Source organism: Brachyhypopomus gauderio, chromosome 13 (assembly GCF_052324685.1).
Source record: "Brachyhypopomus gauderio isolate BG-103 chromosome 13, BGAUD_0.2, whole genome shotgun sequence".
Classification (NCBI taxonomy): domain Eukaryota; kingdom Metazoa; phylum Chordata; class Actinopteri; order Gymnotiformes; family Hypopomidae; genus Brachyhypopomus; species Brachyhypopomus gauderio.
This window is the reverse complement of record NC_135223.1, coordinates 21,509,524-21,527,834: the sequence shown is the minus strand read 5'-3', so window position 1 is coordinate 21,527,834 and position 18,311 is coordinate 21,509,524. Positions and strand designations below refer to the sequence as shown.

The following is an 18,311-nucleotide window of genomic DNA, read 5'->3' as shown; positions in this document are numbered from 1 at the left end:
TAAAGGCATCAGTGCCCGCTTTAACAGCAATGGCCCTTAAACTGCAGTAGTAATACATCGTGTATTTCTGTTATATGTTGCTGTAGTGTGCAGTGCAAGTCACATCGTTCATGTTTTTTAACCTAAATTGTAGGACATTTAAACGAACGTTATTTTGTTGTTGAATAGCCCATAAGGAGCCTATAGAATTTTAACACTGCGCGGGTTCGTTTCCTTTGCAAAGCCACATGGGTATTGTAGTGTTTTTAATTAAGCCACACTAGATGAGTCGGCATGTGTCTTCAATTCCAAAACTACAACTACCAAACAGTGTGTGGAATGATTTCCGGTACCTTTGTAAAAAAGTTTCAATAGGAGGTGGAAAAAATGAGTGCCAAAGAAGTGTCAGTATCTGCAGCGTTTGAAAACTACTCGGCAAAAAACAGGGCAGTTCATAACACGCACATCGCAATGGAAGGTAAGAAATCTTATTTGTCCACAGGAGAATTGATTACACACTTTGTCCGACCTGAAAAAGGCCAAGAACAATATATCTTCTAAATGAAAAAAAATCTCTGCCGCTTGAGAATCTTACAATGAAACTTGCATACCGTTATTTTAAAACAAATCTAGGAGGACGGTTGTTTGTAATTAATGCATTTAAGGGATGCGACCAAAAAGTAATAAATAAATCAGGAACGGGACCATCAGAAGCCCTGATTGTTTCGCTGCTGGCGTTAATACTTAGTTGCCAAAGTTGAAACGTCTTGGGCTCTAAATGATACAATAGAGCGGCACCAACGATGCTCTATTGATCACGGTGCATTAGACGTTTAATATGCGCATGCAGTCTTTATATCGCCCAAGATGACACCAGCGACTTGATCATAGTCCCTGCTGCTTTCTTCCCGACGTGGTGAACACTATAGTAAAATGATGATGAAGAGGTCATTATTGGAAATATGACTTCTAATATTCAGCCGGCGGGACAGCAGGTGTCCGAGAAGAGTGCTGTGGCGGAACCGAACCCTGTTCGGACCTGATGTATGATTGGTAGATGTAGGTTTATGATGAACGTGTAGTCGCTGGTGCTCCGTTAACAACAATGCTGGCGCGTCGCCTACGGTCGTCGATACGAGCGCACGCGCCCTCCCCGTGGTCGCGAGCACAACAGGCGCGCGATAGAAGCGCAGCAGCGCGAGACGTGCACGTGCCGAGTGTTCTGACTCGCTAATATCCAGTGTTAAAGTTGCATCGTCAAAAGTGGCAGTTAATATTTCATATAGTTGATAGAAAACTTAACGGATTAACCTACGTGTTTCGGCTCGTGCATCTCTGTCTCTTGGACGTATGGACCGAACCGTTTCTTGGGTGAACGGCTTCATCAGTCTTGTTCACTAGTCCAGAATAATCCGTGTTTTGGTGGGATGCGCGTTCATTTCTCCCTCTAATGTGTGTCGCTTTTGCACGATCGCAGGATTGACATGGATTGCGTTATGAAGGTAGGGTGAAGGGCACGAATATTTCAATCAAGTAAACATATTCGGTATATATTCAGTGATTTTATTGTTGTATGCAACATGTTTGCTGCTATTACTAAAGGTTTCCTTTACATGTATATCCCACGAATAATATAGATGTTTGTGGCCAAGCATGTGCTTATGTTCTGTTAAATGAGTTTATATGTGGAAATTGGTTGCAAATGCAGTGTGAAGTTAATTAAATGCAATTTGAAGTGGTGGTATGCTTGTGATTCCCCATCTAACTTGATTAATGTAGCTTCTGTTCAGAAGCACGTTGAGAAAGCTGCGTGTGTCTGCATGTGTGTGTGTGAGTGATTCTTTTTTCTGTCTCTGATTGTAGATGTTGTAGAGTTTTGTGGTTCCATATTAAGTTCTTCACAAACCAGTTTTGAATAATTTTTTTCTCGCTAGGCATCTGTAAATATTGTTAACTGATGTTGCCATAATAGAGTGCAGGGGAGCTCTCTAAAATATTTATTCTTTTGTGCTGTGAGCATCATGATCAATCTGAGACACTGCTGACGAGTTCTCTTGGTGTTTTGATAAATCATAGCATTTACATGGTCCAACAAGTCTAAATAATGAGAGTATGAATAATACAAGTCATATGTCATCAAAGGATCGCTGCTTTTTTAAATGTAGTTCAGAAATATTACAGTCGCAATATGTAGCAACATATCATGCAGGCCATATCCTCAGAACAAAGGGCATGATCTGTTATTGATCATGTCTTTTGTTCTGAACTCGGACTTCAATTAGCCATTTTTCCCCCCATGTCTGAGATCCAGGATCCTCTTTGTTCATTTCGCTATTTTGGGTTCTGCATAGTAGCCCAGAGTAACTGAGATGTTGTATGTTGTGTTTTGGTCCCATGCCGTCCCACAGCAGTCAGGCTGATCGGTTTCTGCACCGTTTATTGGAACCTACATGACCAACAATGTAAAGTTGAATTGCTTTAGGTGACAAAATAGGCAGTGGATGCTTTAGGACTTGAGTGTGTCGGCTTTACTTGTTAAATGCTGTGTCTTCTAGAAGCGTCCCATCTGTGCTGTGTCATGGAGCTTTGCTCTGTGTTGTGGTGATGGTGGAAGCAGGATATGCCACCCCGTAGTGTGGCTGTGGGGTTTCAGTCCCCCTGAAGTCTCCAGTCTCCCAGGTCTTAAGGTGTCTGCTACAGCATCTTGCAGGTGTAGCGGCTGTAGAACTAAAGTTTTGCGAGGACGGAGGAGGGCACCGTTTTGGGCTCCTTGTAAACTGGGCCATGGGTCCCTGCGGTGAGCAGAGCTTTTCTGGGACAGGCGCGGCTGTGACGTACAGGCGGCCCGCAATGGGAACACACACTGCCGTCCACTCATTCTAGAGGGGGCCGAGGATGTGGAGGTGATCTGTACGCGGAGGAGGGAGCAGGCTGCAGGTCTTTTGCAGCCTCCACACAGACGCGGGTCCAGCCGGATAGACGTCCTCCCCGTAGACCCAGAGTCGCGGCTGCAGGAAGCTCCGTGAGTATAAGCGCGTCGATGTCGGCCTTTCTGAGTAGCACACCGTTCCGCAGTTCCTCTCCCCCCACGTTTGGCAGCCAAACGTGAAATCGGAGCTCGCCGCTGGCCTGCAGCGTGCACAGATAACGATTTTCTCCTCGCCGTTGCTGGGTTTTTCCTCCTTAAATCTGAACTTGTGAGCATGACGCTTCATCAGAAGATGGGCTGCTATTTAAGGAGTGCCACCTGCTCTTCATTCCGTTGCATTTTTTGAATCGCTGCATCCAATAGAAGTTATTGTCCATTTCTACGGCAGTTTCAAAAGTATATTTTGGGGCAATCTTGTCCTCGTTTTCTCTTTTTCATCTTCGTCTTTGATGATTATTGGAGAAAAACGCCTCTGTGATGTCACAGCCTGATGTGGGACACTGAGTGTCTTCAGCTATTCTTGGACATTAAAGTTGTAGGATCCAATTTTTTTCCCATTAAGAGCACATTCGCTCAGCACTAGATTGATGACTTGTTTGTTCCACTGATGTTTTTTGGACCTTATATTCTGACTCTTTTTTCCCCCCTTTGCTTTGTCTCATTACTTTGCTGCAGTTCAAATAGCCTGTTTTTGATCTCCATCAGCTACTGATGGATTAGAGCAGAAAACATGATGGATAGAGACGTGGACTGATCAGCTAGTCATGGTTAAATCCTAAATGGCAAGAAACCTGCCAAATAAAGCAAATGACAGTAGGTCATTGTTCAAGGTCATGCAATGACATAATCTCATCGATTCCCAAAACACATGTGTTTCACACCCAAGTTCCTTCATGCTTATGATTTGGAACCAATATGCAAACAGTGAAGAGACAATTCAGTTCAATTTGCTAGATGCCACATAAGTTCCTTGTTTAATTGACTGTACTGCTGATTTTAGTTCCCTAAGGGTTTTCTGTTCAACAGTCGCATTTTAACTGGTGCATGGTGGTTTGCGAGGAGTTAATGCTCAAACAGGAACTAGGCCAGTTACATCCCATTTTCACACTTCCTATCCTGAGGGAGGCAGTAGAGAGTGTGTGTGTGTGTGTGTGTGTGTGTGTGTGTGTGTGTGTGTGTGTGTGTGTGTGTGTGTGTGTGTGTGTGCGCGCGCGTGCGTGCGTACATATGCATGTGCATGTGTGATTGTTTTTGTGTGTGAAAGTGAATACGACTGTGTGTAAGGTGTCAGTGAGTGCCAGTGTCATAAACTGGCATGCAGAATTAAAAACCTAAGGGAATTATTAATTATCATTTTCATTTAAGCACCAGTCTTTGGCTCACTTACAGTCACACAAGCTGGCTTTGTTGTAGTAAGGGAAATGGTTTGAGCACTCTTCCGTATCTCAGTGAGTGACTCAGCACAGCTCATGAACTGTTGAGGAATTGCGAGTAGATGTAGAGTAACTTGAACATCGATGTCTGCTGCAGGACGCTTCCACTGCCCAGCCGTCTTCTGTACAGTCACGGTTGTAGTCGAGCGCTCATCACTGCCATTGCTCACGCTGAAGTCATGCAGTAATTTTACTGTCTCTGTAGCACGCTTAGTCATGTCATTATGTTTTGTTTTCACAGTGTTTTAAAAGTGTTTGGGGAAACAAGTAAAAGGTCAGCAGCTTGCAGGAAAATAGAAGGCGGAAGTTTATCTTTTATTTATGAATTCTTTTTTAAAATAATCCTAGCATAATATGTAAATTTGACGTTCTTCACCTCAGTTATGACAAAAACCTCTTCCTTGAAGAAATTGCCAGAGAAATGATTGATGGACGTCTGCTAGTCATAGAAAAATCTGTGTGAAGATTGAAGTTGAAGATTGCTTTGTGAAGGTGAGGGTTTAGGATACGTAGTGCAGCCATGTTTGTCTTCAGTGGTGAGGGGGCTTCATCGCTGTGCTGTAGCTGCAGCAGCCTACCTTGCGGTATACCGTAAGGTCTTTAGGGGGCAGCAGTGAGCACAAATGGCCTTGCATCCACATCTGGAACCTAATGCAACTTTCAGCTTGAACTTTGTCCCTGCAGCTCAACCTGCTCCATGTCTTAGTGCTGATTTTAGTATAATACCAACACTGTGATATTGGAAGTATGTAGAGAGCAGAGATGAAGGGCAGATGAAGGAGGAAGGCCTCTGTGGTGAGGAAGAGTGCATGTCAAACGGTGTAGATTTAGCTTATGATACAGGCTGAGTAACATGAACGCCTACAGCCACAGCCCACTTATAGCATGACTAATGTTTAACACTGTAGCTGCAGAGGTTAGAATACTCCATCGTATACACATTTCAGCTGGCATTGGTGGTAGTGGTTGGGTTTACTTATACTGTCACTATACCATGGTATAAAACCAAATGTACTGTTTCATACACTTTATAATTTGAATGATTTCCATAGCCATGTATTATTACTGTCCTTAATGTCACAGTGGATGTAAATATTCCTTCCAAAGCATGTGGGGAAAAACAACACCGCTACACTATGCAGTGTGTGCATGACAACGTGTTGGCTTGTGAACACCCGGAGGACCTGAGGCGATAGCCTTACAGTTATTTTTATGAAGCTGGTGATAAAAATAAAACATTCTAGATGATTAGGCACGTTCAGAGTATATTCCAGGGGAATGAAGGAACAAAGATCTGTGAAGGTATAGCACCATGTTTACATTTCTAGTCAAGGTGGAGCCTGTGCTGGCTGCATTGCCTGAATTACGTTGCCAACTGAATATGTTCAGAGGGTCAAAGCCGCCTCTTGCTGGACCACACAGAAGACCATCCCCGAAGTGCCATTTTTATGTCAGACTTTCTGAGTCTCGCTTTTGAACATGCACATGGAATCTGGTGGGCAATATTTCAGCAGTCCCATGGATCTTTAATGCAGCGCATGTGTCCGCTGCATGTGTTTTCAGATGAACCCACCTCTGGGTCATTTTGGTGTGGTTGCAGAGGTAAAGATGGCTTTGTGGCATTGTGTTCTGAATCGTCTGTAATGTAAGCAAGTGTGAAGATGGTTTAGGTTAACATTCTAAGTTGATTACTTAAACCATGGAATGTTCTTGATGTTGAGGGTTGAAAACTGTTGTCATTATTCTTAATCCATCATGTTCTCAATTCCCCTTGTCTAAAAAATTATTTTTTGCTGCTCAGGTTTTGTAGACATAAGCCACTATTGGCAGTGCAACAAGCATATTTATTATTTACATTTTAACATCAGTAATTTCTGATTGCAGTCAAGCTCTTGGGGAGAAGAAATATACTGTATAATTATCTTATTTTCTCAAACAAATGATATTTTTACCCATGTGACTACCTCCATATTGTAGAAAAGTGCATAAACAAGAGATCCAAAGGACATGTTTAGCATTTTTTAGCTGTGATTCTAACTAGCAGTTGCAAAGTACAAAATGGACTAATCATTTGGCACATTATGCAGATTAGTTAGCAAGCTAGTAGAACTCAGGGAACCAATCCAGTGTTATTATCAGTAAGACATAAAACCACTCAAATTCTGTTTTCTTCAGAGACTCAAGTATTTCAAATTTTCATTCTGTTGACACTTGCATAAAAGTTGCTGTGCAGTAAATGGCAGTCTGATAAAAGTTAGTTTTGTTTAGTCGTCTTGATGAGCACTGTTTGGCATTACCATTTTGATGTTTTTTGCATATGTACATGAGTGTAATTATACACTTGAGTATATATGAGTATATATGAGGAATCTTGATCCCGTTGTTTATTACTACTCTGCAGGGTAACTTCCTTCACAGGTCTTCATAGCTCTGACTGTGGTTGTGATTAGCAGGCCCAGTCTCCTTCCTCACACAGTGGCCACTTCATTGTTACCATCACAGGGTGTACTGTCTGTACACCCAACCAAGCAGCTCCCAAGCCAGTGGGTATTCATGATGACCATTTTGAAACTGGGCCAGTACCACCAAACTTGGACATTATCTTTTGATTATCATAAACTGCTGCCAAATTTTGAGGAAAAGCTTTTACTGCACGATACGTGCCTGTAGCCCCTTAATGGGACTGTTTGAAATGACCAACTCACATTTACACAATTGGGCAGCACTCATGATTCTTGAGGAAGTGCTCTACATATTTTTTGGATTGTTTTGTGTCTGAAACCTCAAAAATGTGAAGCGAGTGAAGCTAACTGTTGCTGCACAAACTCTCGCTAACCCCTGCCTTCTTAGCCCTAGTTCATGAAGCCACGTGTCTGTTTAACATCAGCTGACATTAACATGGAGCTAGACCCGCACCTAGGCACAGTACAGTAGAACTTGACGCATAAGGCATAAACCATCCATATGGGCAAGATCTACAAAAGAGACATTTAGAGTATTTTGTGGTTTAGTAACCCTTCCTCTCTGTTTTCTCTCCATAATCATAAATATTTCTCTCCCTCTTCTCCAGTTCTGATGCATGCAGTGACAATATTTTACTAAGCGCTCTGTGTGCAGCGTAGATTTACAAAACACCCCTAACAACTACCAGAACTGCCACAAATACACTGGACCTGCAGCTGTTCTGGGGCCTGCAGCTGTTCTTATCGTGCCTACGTGCCTAAATGCAGTGGATTGCTTCCATGTGATTGGTTGTTTAGATATTTTTGTTAACGAGATGTTGAACCGATGTACCTAATGAAGTGATTGGTGAGTGTATTATCATAATTGTCATTGATGTTGCTAATTATTATTATTGTTCTCAATCAAACTTATTATAAAAAAGATGATGAATGCCCCTGGAAGAGGATTCATTTATGACTTGAGCCACCTCTTCCCAGGCAAGTTTAATCCTATCAGTACTGTGAGGTCTGCTCCAAGTTCCATATATTTACATCTTTCCTCACCTGTGTACTCTTTTAGTGTCTACATACTCATTGCCATGACACCATCATCATTGCACTGTGTCATTTACTCACACTGGGCTATTAAAGGGAGTTAATCTGATTGGATATTGCAGCAGCACACCTGTCCACACCTGTTGATCATAGCTTCGGGCTAATCCAGCCTCTTTTCAGAACGGCACCACTCTGTGCTGGATTAGTGCATTACACCATGGTCTCGTGCCTTATTCTTGCTCATGAACCATGTCCACAAAAACAGAGTCCATAGTCTTGTGCTTGACCTTCATCATCCCTGAAAACGGCAGGGATTTGTAGATCTGCTTGAGTTGGCAGCACTAAAAATAAGCTCCTGTCCTATGTTCCCTGCACTGTTATGGACGCCTGGTTGGAACTGCAGGCCAGATACACATGTGTTCATAGGCTGGAGTGAGAGAAACAGCATCTGTGCTCTGGTAGGTGTTTGGATTTACATCAAAATTAGAAACATTACATCTAGCAAGAGTTGCATGAATCGTGCCGTAAGAGTGGACACTGGCTGTTCTGTCTGCAGTAAGAGTGGACACTGGCTGTTCTGTCTGCAGTAAGAGTGGACACTGGCTGTTCTGTCTGCAGTAAGAGTGGACACTGGCTGTTCTGTCTGCAGTAAGAGTGGACACTGGCTGTTCTGTCTGCAGTAAGAGTGGACACTGGCTGTTCTGTCTGCAGTAAGAGTGGACACTGGCTGTTCTGTCTGCAGTAAGAGTGGACACTGGCTGTTCTGTCTGCATCTTGTTTTGTTTCCATCTGCTGTTGCAGTGGAACGTGGGAGAATCTGGGGTGAACATCACCGCTGGCTTTACTCTCTCACTTTATTGATTGCCCTACCTTGGGTGAGATGCATTAGTATTTCTTTCTCTCTCTCTCTCTCTCTCTCTCTCTCTCTCTCTCTCTCTCTCTCTCTCTCTCTCATTTTGCCGTTCCCTTTCCTCTCCTGCCTCTCTTTCTCCCACTCCCCTCCTCTGTACCGTATCTATCCACATATCTCTCCTGCTCTCCTTGTCCTAGGCTGTTGCGGCCTGATGGACCACATCCGTCTCCTGCTCCTCCAGTGGTTTGCTCAGCTCGTTGGGATGTCGTGTGTTTCTTTTTCCACCTTCTTTTATCATGTCTGCTGTTGTCTCTGCTCTTCCGTGCCCCTCCCCCGCCTTCCCCCCCTCCTCCTCCTCCTCCTCCTCCTCTTCCTCCTCCTCCTCCTCCTCCTCCTCCCTGCGTTTCCTTTTAAATGAGCCGTCCCGTCTTTAGCTTCTCCAGCTGTGTAACCCCACGACGGCTCCCAACTTACAGAAAATAGCTGGCATTTGAAATTAATGGTGTGTAAAATGTGTCTAAATGAGCACAGAAGCTACAAAAGTGTCCTCCTCCATTTTTATAATGGCAGCCCTAAGTAAAGTAACCAGGCTCATTCAGACCCTGATCGTAAGAAGCTGGTGACTGAAGTATTCGAGGACGACTTCTTAATGAGGACACTCGAGTGCGGCTCGCTTTATTGATGACTCCTATTAACCTGTGATCACCCGGTCTCAGTGTGCTAGTTAAAGTGTATTATCAGTCATTGGTCCCTTCTGATTTACATTTCTCGTTCCCCCTGTAGGAACTCGGTGAAGGAGAGCTCATGCACCTTATCTGCTGGTCAGAGACCTGTGAACTGGACACGCTGAGGACGACCACCCCCTGACAAGGCCAATGACCTTCCACATTGTGCGTTTCTAATGTTAGCCGTCAGGGCAGTAGCGCTGTATCCATCATAAGGGTCCAGATTTTCTGGGGCAGTGATTTCTCATACTGTCCTCAATGGGGTATTAGCTGCAATAATTCTGAAACGTTGATTTAAATGGAGTGTAAGTGATATGTGCAGAGAGTGTACAAGTGTAAAAACACACTTTTAACACAGCAGTACCACAGCAGTACTAATCTCATGCCTCATTAATGGTGGACATCTAACTGCATCATGATGTACTTAATGTGTTCTAGGAAAATGGGCATTTCTGGAGAATTTAATGTCATATGTTCTTTGTCAAGATGATGAATAAACTCTTCGTTTTTACTCCCCCCAAGGATCTACTCAGTGGTTCGTGTCAGCTTCTGTGATGGAAAATCGTGGTAAGTGTTTAGGCTAAGAAGAGCTTCCAAAGAGTTTATCTGGGTTGATCTTGATTGTACACCAATCATATTGATGGGCTTATCTTTGTGGAAAAAGAGCTATTATCTAGACAGGATTTATATTATGAATTATAATATGTTACATTACATATTTTATTAATTTTATCCACATTGTTTGGTATAGGCAGATGTGACTCCTCCCACTTCTGGGATACAAACATTACTGGCCTTTGCTACTGATTCTGCAGATGCTCTTTTGGACAATTTTGTGTCCAACACCATGAAAGCAATAATGTTTTCCTAAATAATAAGCTCTGCACCTAATGCTCCTGGATCTGGACTCCTGGTCCAGTCTGCTGTGCGTCCATAAGGAGAGCCATTTTGGGTGTCCATTTCCATAAACGGTGGAACAGGGCTTGTATTCCAGGTCACAGCAGTGACAAGGTTTGGACCGAGGCAGAACCAGCCAGAAGGCTCTCTGTGTCTGGATCAGCATCCTCGAAGTTGACACTAACTGGGACATGGAGGAAACGGGCCGTAGCTTATCCGCATCGGGCCTTATTGAGTTTTGTGCTGTGACTGCACAGTGACTGACTGCACAGTGACTGACTGCACTATGGCTGCACAGTCTGTGTTGGTTCTGAATTCCTCTTGATTCAATTCCGTTTTATTGGTAGGGAATGCACTTACAGAACCATAATAAAATAACTCATTTGGAGGCAATTTATTCTCTCTCTCTCTCTCTCTCTCGCTCTCTCTCTCCTCTCTCTCTCTCTCTCTCTCTCCTCTCTCCTCTCTCTCTCTCCTCTCTCTCTCTTTCTCTCTGTCTCTCTCTCGCTCTCTCTCGCTCTCTCTCTCTCTTTCTCTCTGTCTCTCTCTCCTCTCTCTCTCTCTCTCTCTGTCTCTCTCTCTCTCCTCTCTCTCTCTCTCTCTGTCTCTCTGTCTCTGTCTCTCTCTCTCTCTCTCTCTCTCTCTCTCTCTCTCTCTCTCTCTCTCTCTCTCTCTCTCTCTCTCTCTCTCTGAGTATCTCTCAGTATGCATTTACTTTTTTTCCTGCATGATTTGGCAGTTTGGAGATTTTATAGCAGCTACTCCAGGAAAGAAAGACTTGTTTGTGCTAGGTTTACTGTTGCTGTACCTAAGCGTCTTTTAAGAATGCTGCTTTAAATGACGTGTTAATCCCATTGAATATGTAGTTGTTGGTGTTATTAAAATAAAATTCATTTAATTACATTTAAATTTAAATCCATAAAATTTTAATAGGAATTCACAGCTATGGAAGCTGCTCGGTAGTGTGGGTTGTTTTGCTCAGATCAAGATAATTTATCAAAATATAACTTGTTTCATGCTTGTTCTGTTTAAGGATTAGACATTAGTGCCAAAAAGATGTATTACTTTGTGCTAGTAAGAAAATAAGGTGTTTAGTGATGAGGACTAGCTGTTTACTTAAAATCTGGGAAGCCACTTCCCTCCAGCCCTTCATACCACAGGCCCAGTGGTCTAGAATGAAATTGTGAAGTTATTAAATGTAGAGAAAATCATCTGTGCCACCTGAGGATGGCAACCATTGGACCAAATCACTGAACTGCTGAATTACTAGCCTGTAGTGGGACTAAGCGGTTCAGCCCTTCTGAGTGTTGGTGTACTTTGTACCCCAGGCACAGAGAGGAACCTGTAGGCCTGTCACTTCTGTGGGCAGAGAAATGAACCTGATCAGAACGCCTGGAGTTCCTGCTATTTTGTATGTTGTTGCCTCTAAGGTGCAGAAGACTGGACCCACATTCTGGGTTAGGAGGTCTTACTGAGTTTTCCAAGCTGGGACACTTCAGTGAGGTTTCACTCTTGACAATAATACATCAGTATCTTTCAGACCTCCACCAGAATAACCCTTCAACCCTTTCCTTCCATTCCTGTCACTTTAAAGCACACGTATACACGTATGTACGTTCAGACACGGCTGTCTGGAATGATAAGCATCCGTCTGCACTAGCGCTGGTTTGCAGGTCTCGTTTATGAAGTCGGCGAGGGACAGAGGGTCTGTGTAAAGGAAAGGGGCGGGCAAGAGGAGTGGGAGGAGTGATGCAGAGAGAGAGAAGGAGAGGGAGGCCGGCCGCACGCTGGAGAGAGACACTGAGCAACAGTCGTGAGGAGCAGTGTGTTGGACTGTGGAGGGGAGGTGGTGATAAGCAGGCCCACGCTAGTGGAGAACCAGGGTGAGCTTAGAGCAGGACAGATTAGAGCCTAGTGAAGTGTGTCCTTTCCTGGGCAGAGCAGCACTGACGGGCCCTTAGGGCCACGAGCATGGGACAGACCCTCTCTCTGGAAACTGCATCTCCGGACTTCAGCTCACGCCCTGGTGAGTTCCAGCCACACACTCCGTGGACGTTATCTAGGTTAGGACATCTGAGGCTATCTAGTGTTTTCTGAACAGAAAAAAAACACAAGGAACACGTTTGTTAATAGGGAAGTAGCTGCAACATGTCCGTTCATAGGGACGTCATTGGAGCAAGTAACTAAAACTTGTGTGGAGGCATAACATTTTCACACTCTGTACATTTAATCTGCCTGTGCTTAGTCAAATATAGAAACAAATGATTGAATCTCATTTCTAAGAAGACTGATTGAAATGCTGTCTGCTCAGTGTTGTTGGAATAGGTTTTTGGAATATGTTCTCTTCTCTGAAGCTTTAAATCTCCAAATATTGTCCATCGTCAGTGCTTTAAGAAGCACCAGATGTTGCTATATTTCTTAATTCCACAATGAAGGTGCATATTTTGGTTCAAGAGTGTTCTAAAGAGTGTTCAAGCCCAAGAATTGTTTGGCGTTTCAAGTTCCTGTCATTGTAATCCTCAAGAACCTCCCAAACACTCTGGGCTTTTATCTTCCTTTTTTTAAGTTTCAACCCCACATTTCTTGCGTGTTAAGAGAACTGCTTTACAGCAGGCGGTCGCGTTCCTTCGGTGTGTGTGAAACTAGGACTTCTGTTGGCTTGTTTTTTTATGCAGCATGGCAACATTGTGAAATCATTAGAAAACAGCATTTCTATGCTGTGCAAGTTTTTAATGTTGATCATCTCGCTGTAGCTCTGTGAAGTGTTGCTCATCACATCCCTTTAAGCGGTTTATAAGCAAACACTGTTTTGCGTTCCAATTCATCTTTCATGCTTGCAGAGACACCTACAGCCCTGGAATTTGATGTTCTTGCATCATCTTCCACCAAAGAAGTCAGCGTTGCGCACATACCATCTAACCCCTTCTATATTCCGTTTTCAAGGTTTCTGTCAGAAACCTTCCCAGCATAGAATAGATTACTCATGTATATTTCAAATGTGAATATTTCAAATGTGAGAATTTGCTTCTTGCTATTACATCACATCCTCTACGTTCCAAAAACATTAAGGTTCTTCTCCACCAGCCGAAGCTTAAAACACAGTTTATTTATGGAGAAAAGCTTCAACCCTGCATAACCGTGATCTCCGACCTGCTTTTACTCAGTCTGGAGTTAGAGATATCAATAGTGAAGACGCGAAAAACACAGCTAAGGGCCTCTTTCTGCACACTCGGTCTCGGTCAGGGCCCCAGTGATCCTGAGCCAAGCCGAACCGCACGGCTAGGTTTCCTCTCAATACAAGCTTCTTTGTTCCATCTCCAGACTCTCCTCAAGCTCGCCCTCGCGGACACTGGATTCACTTACATCTACTTCTCCACAGTGCAAGACGTCATCTTTCTATATGCTTCAGGAACCACCCAGAGCCTCGGACCACGCGCCCTGGTGGAGATAGCTTATACAGGCAACCGCTTGGTTACCTTTTGGGCTTCTGTTGCTTTTCCTGAGGTGAAATTTGCCAAGTTCTGCAATCAACTGATAGGACTGTGAACGCGACGGCAGGCGGTCGTGCTGTTGTTTTGCACGGATGCGTTTTTCGCTGGGCGTTGTGAGCCGTGCCGGGCTGGGGAAGGGCTGTTGTGAGCTTTGTGAGGGGTGTTGAGTGCAATCAGGGGAGGGAAGAGAAGGGGGAGGATGGTGTTCCTCATGACTTCTCCCAGTGGAGCCGCTCTTACGTAACCACTCGGGCTGCTCCAGGCTCCGTGTGTTTGAACCAGTGTTGTTCTTCCGTCTTCACTCTGCTCCCTTAGCTGAACAGCATACACACCTGATTCCATGAGCCCGCAGGCTTTATGCACACATGCCCGACACCTTATTCACTGAATTATAACCGTGTGTCTGTGCACTTCGGTTATGAACGCCACAGTTTGGCAACTTGCTGTTTGGTTCGATGTACATGTGATTAAGTCGGAGAGCATGCTAGCTGCATGTGGTTTATTGGTTCATATAGATGACACTTTGACACATTTTACTTATTGAATAACAATACAAGTGGAGTACTACTTTAAACAGTTTAAATTAGAATGAGTTCTATATGAACCGTGAATGAAAATGAATGAAATGGTTGTAAGTGCAAGCATGTTTCTACAGTTAGCTTGAAAGTGCATTGACCCAATACAGCGGCATGGATTTCATGGCGAGCGCCATTTCTAAAATCACAGATCCTCTACCAGTGTGACTTTCAGGGTTTGCTGTTGTCTATGAAGATGGAAATCATGTCAATGATGCAAGACCTACTGTGCCATGTTTTTATCAGGCATCTGGAAATGCATAGAATATGCCAGCCCATCTTCAGTGGCACCACAAACACAAAACGTGTTGAATTCAAATCATAAGTACTTGTATATGCATTGCTGAACTCATTGGTATTTGCTAAACTCTTGTTTTGTAGAGCACTTTTCTGTCTCTACCTTTTGAATAATATCGTGATCTGCCTACCATGGATTCAGCAGTGCTTCGTGGTTTGTGATACTGTCCTGTGAGTTCCACAGCAGAGACGTGTTCTGTGTATAGTCCAGAAGACCTCGGTACTGAGGAGGAGAAAGCTGCCATGTGTGTTGCCCTAGACGAGGTCAGGTCGGTCATTCTGGAGGACAAAGGGATTTGGTTGTGAATAAAGAATGAGAAGGTTTGGACTTTTCAACTAAGTCCATGCTGAGGACGGTTTTATGGCTTGAATGTTCTCTGGTATGGCTACGATTAACGCTGGATTTTTGCAGGACTAATCAGAAACGTCGCACTGAGCTTTTTGCAGGATTAGTATGAAGATATTGCTGAGAGCCTTAGTCCACCAGCAAGCACTTCCTTCTGTACTGAAGAATTGGCTGTTATCAAGCGTTTAAATAATTGTAAAATGTGCACGCATGTCTGTGAACTGTAGCGAGAAGAATTGTGAAAATGGCTGCTAAAGACTAAATGACAAACTGGCGTTAATATTCACAGAATAGGTTATTAATCAGCTGGTGCGTGTTATTTTTACACATCTGTTCCAGTGTGTTTTCCACTATGTGCTGGTGTGGTCTGTAGCCTCCCCCACCACCACCCCCACCTCACTCAGGATCAGGGTGGAGTGCCGTTTCCTCCCTGTGTTTCCCAGGCCTCGCCCCCACTCCCCATCCCCCGCCTCCCAGCCCGGTCCTCCCTCGCTGCCCGCAGCGCACACAGCCTAGCGCAGGATGTGAAGGGGGCTTCCACCTCACTCAAACGGACGTCTTTATCAACACACCCCCAGCCGCAGGCTGTGTCGGCCAGCGCTGCGTTCTCCCGTCCTCTCGGGGGCCGTGCGCGATGCCGCGTTCGTTAAGTTCCAGCAGGCGTGAATGATGAGCTCAGCCTGGCGTTCGACACGTCCAGACGAGGTCCGCTTAATGACTGCGCCGCTCGTCTGCTCCGGCTGCCGCTTTCGGGACCGGGACTCCTGCACCGGTGCGTTTTCTGGTGACGGATGGCTGCTCGCTTGCTAGCTCGTCTCGACTCTCCTGCTCGGCTCGGATCTGGACGTCCGCCTGCGTGGCGTGGGGAGTGTGCTGTTCTGGAGGACGACTACGGTGTGAGGGGTTCCGCACGCGAGACTGTCTGCTACGTAGCTTCCACAGCAGGACTGTCGACTCGACTTCTGCTAAAATGCGTATAATGGGGACTCTCTCTTTTTCTCACGGGTATTCTCTCCATTCTATAAGGATCTGGAGCTCCAGATAAACTATTACTTTGAACCTGTTTGTGTTTTGGGGAACTCTTCACCATCACGGCCGTTTGCTCCAGGCCCTCTGGGACAGGGACACGCAGGGGGGGTGGGGCTCACCTCAGCTCCCCCATGGCTTGCTGCCTTCACACCTACTGGACAGGCACCTGGAGCCCAGGTAGTGCAGCCCCCCCCCCCCCCCCCCCCCCCAGTACTGAAGCCCATGGCCAGGTTGGGGCGGCTTCACCAAGTTAAACTGCTGCTAAAGCAGGAAGCTTGTTTTGTGCTGTCTGTCTGTCTGTCTGTCTGTCTGTGATATATTTATGATCTCTGGAAGGAGTGCAGGCAGTTCTAATTTCCAGCTGAGATCTCGTTCCAGGAATCAGAGAGAGCAGCTGATCTAATGTCAGTCATTTAGGTCTTTGTGTTCAGCTCTGAGGGGTTTGCTGTAATTTACTGTAGTTGGAGGCAAATGCACAGATCTACTCATGTTGCTTAATGGGACATTCTCACTCCCACTGATGGAGACTTTCCAACATTTACCTTATGGTGGCCATGTAAGTTCAATGTATTTTATAAGCACAGTTTTTCATCCAGTCCAGAAAAGAATAGCAGGTTCATTATAAGTCAGTTTCTGACTGCAAGTCCACTGCTTGGACGACACACCCTTCTCACAACACAGCACTAACAGTAGCGTGGTGGTGGTGGTGGCTTGTGGGTGTGGAGCTGGTGTACAGGGTTGCCATGAATAGTGTGGGCCTTGTACATGTGTCACTGTCACTGTGGGATTTGCATAATTACACGGCTGGTCCTGTGGTCCCGTCGTGCTGTAGTCAAAAACCCAACAACACTGGTGCTCTACCACAATGTCTAAACGCTGCAAACTGTTTCTAATTTTATGCGTGTGTGGGTCAGGGGAGAGCTGGACTGTTCACTGCTGGAGGGGTTTGGCCCGGTGTGGGAACGGCACTGTGGCCAGGACATCCTGTGCCTGTCGGGCTGCATATTAAACCACTGCCAGTGGTCCTGCACAATGATAAATATTTTGCTATGTAAAGTGAAGCCCAAATCTGATGATAAGTGCACGGCTTCCAGAGGCGGCACTTGGCACGCACTGTGGCGGTCGTGCCGTAATGAAGGTGGGCTTGAGAACATTAAAATACAGATTCCTGTCAATCACTTCGGTCCATCTCAGTCACAAGGGTGCTGACACAGAAGCTTTGAAGCAAATAATTAGGCGTGCTTCACCACGATGGCTCCTGATCTAATAACGACCTATTTTAGCAAGCATGAGTGGAGCAGCGTGCGCTAGCGAGGTCCTATTATTTTTCCACTGTTACATCCTACAAAGGTCTTCAGACTTTTTCCATGTTCAAACAATCCACAGTTCTTTCATCTGTGCATAGTTATTGCGGCATTGATTTAATCAAATCCAGTAAGCTAACCATCAACGCTATCTTCTTGCACTGTCAGTGTTGTGAAGTATGCTATGTTATTCTTTAATAAGTGTCCGACTTTTCAGGGCTCTGTTTGCCTCAAACCACATCTGCCAGGAATCACAGTGCTGTTGAGCTGAATCCAGCCATTCTGAGTAACCTCAGCCCATCCATATGTATTTATTTTTAAAACCGTGAACACATACATCACATGTTTCATGTGTGCATATGTAAGGTATGGGTGTTGATGGGTACAGCTGATCTCTGGCCGTTCATACTGTTATGTGTGGCGTGTGTGTGTTTGTGCAATGCACAAGTGTGATGTGTATTGCAGTGTGGCCTGATGGGACCATGGTTTATGTAATCTGCTCATAGACGATTTCCTGCGTAGGGCTGCTATCGATCTGCAGTGTTCAGTACCATTTCCTCCACTTCTGCCTGCCTGGTCATCTAAGATAACTATGTCCATCTCTCTGCTCTCTGATCTCCCTGCCAGATGATGAAGGTGACCACCAGCACAGTACCACAGGAAGTGAGGGTGGCAACTTGGGGGATGGCACCGCTGCCCCCAAACGCAAGGGCAAGTTCTCCACCCTGGGCAAGATCTTCAGGCCTTGGAAATGGAGGAAGAAGAAAAGCAGTGAGAAGTTTAAGGAAACTTCAGAAGGTCTTGAATTCTGTTGCCTTAATAATGGTCTGATGGGCTTAGTTATGCATTTTCTTTTGCGTTCGTTTTTCTTTTAACTCACAGTTTGCTGCATTTCTCACACAGTTTAGAAACACACAAGTAAGAACAATCTCAAACTAGGAGATTTTAGGATTTGT

The 18,311-nt window shown here is 44.8% G+C and overlaps 1 protein-coding gene across 7 annotated transcripts in view; it reads left to right on the top strand.

The window, feature by feature from the left end:
* Positions 1–298: 298 nt before the first annotated feature.
* The window catches only part of phactr4b (phosphatase and actin regulator 4b), a 29,364-nt gene continuing 11,351 nt past the window's right edge, over positions 299–18,311 (top strand). For 2 of the 7 annotated variants that reach the window (XM_076971727.1, XM_076971723.1), the window contains exons 1-4: positions 299–457; positions 9,475–9,581; positions 9,939–9,983; positions 17,983–18,153. In XM_076971727.1, coding sequence (XP_076827842.1) covers positions 9,971–9,983; positions 17,983–18,153 — 184 coding nt within the window. In that variant the 5' untranslated portion in view covers positions 299–457; positions 9,475–9,581; positions 9,939–9,970. Of the gene's footprint in view, positions 458–1,134; positions 1,482–2,852; positions 3,002–9,474; positions 9,582–9,938; positions 9,984–12,088; positions 12,340–15,435; positions 16,229–17,982; positions 18,154–18,311 lie in introns of those variants that run through there. The other 5 variants (XM_076971726.1, XM_076971721.1, XM_076971724.1 and 2 more) reach the window with 4 other exon arrangements.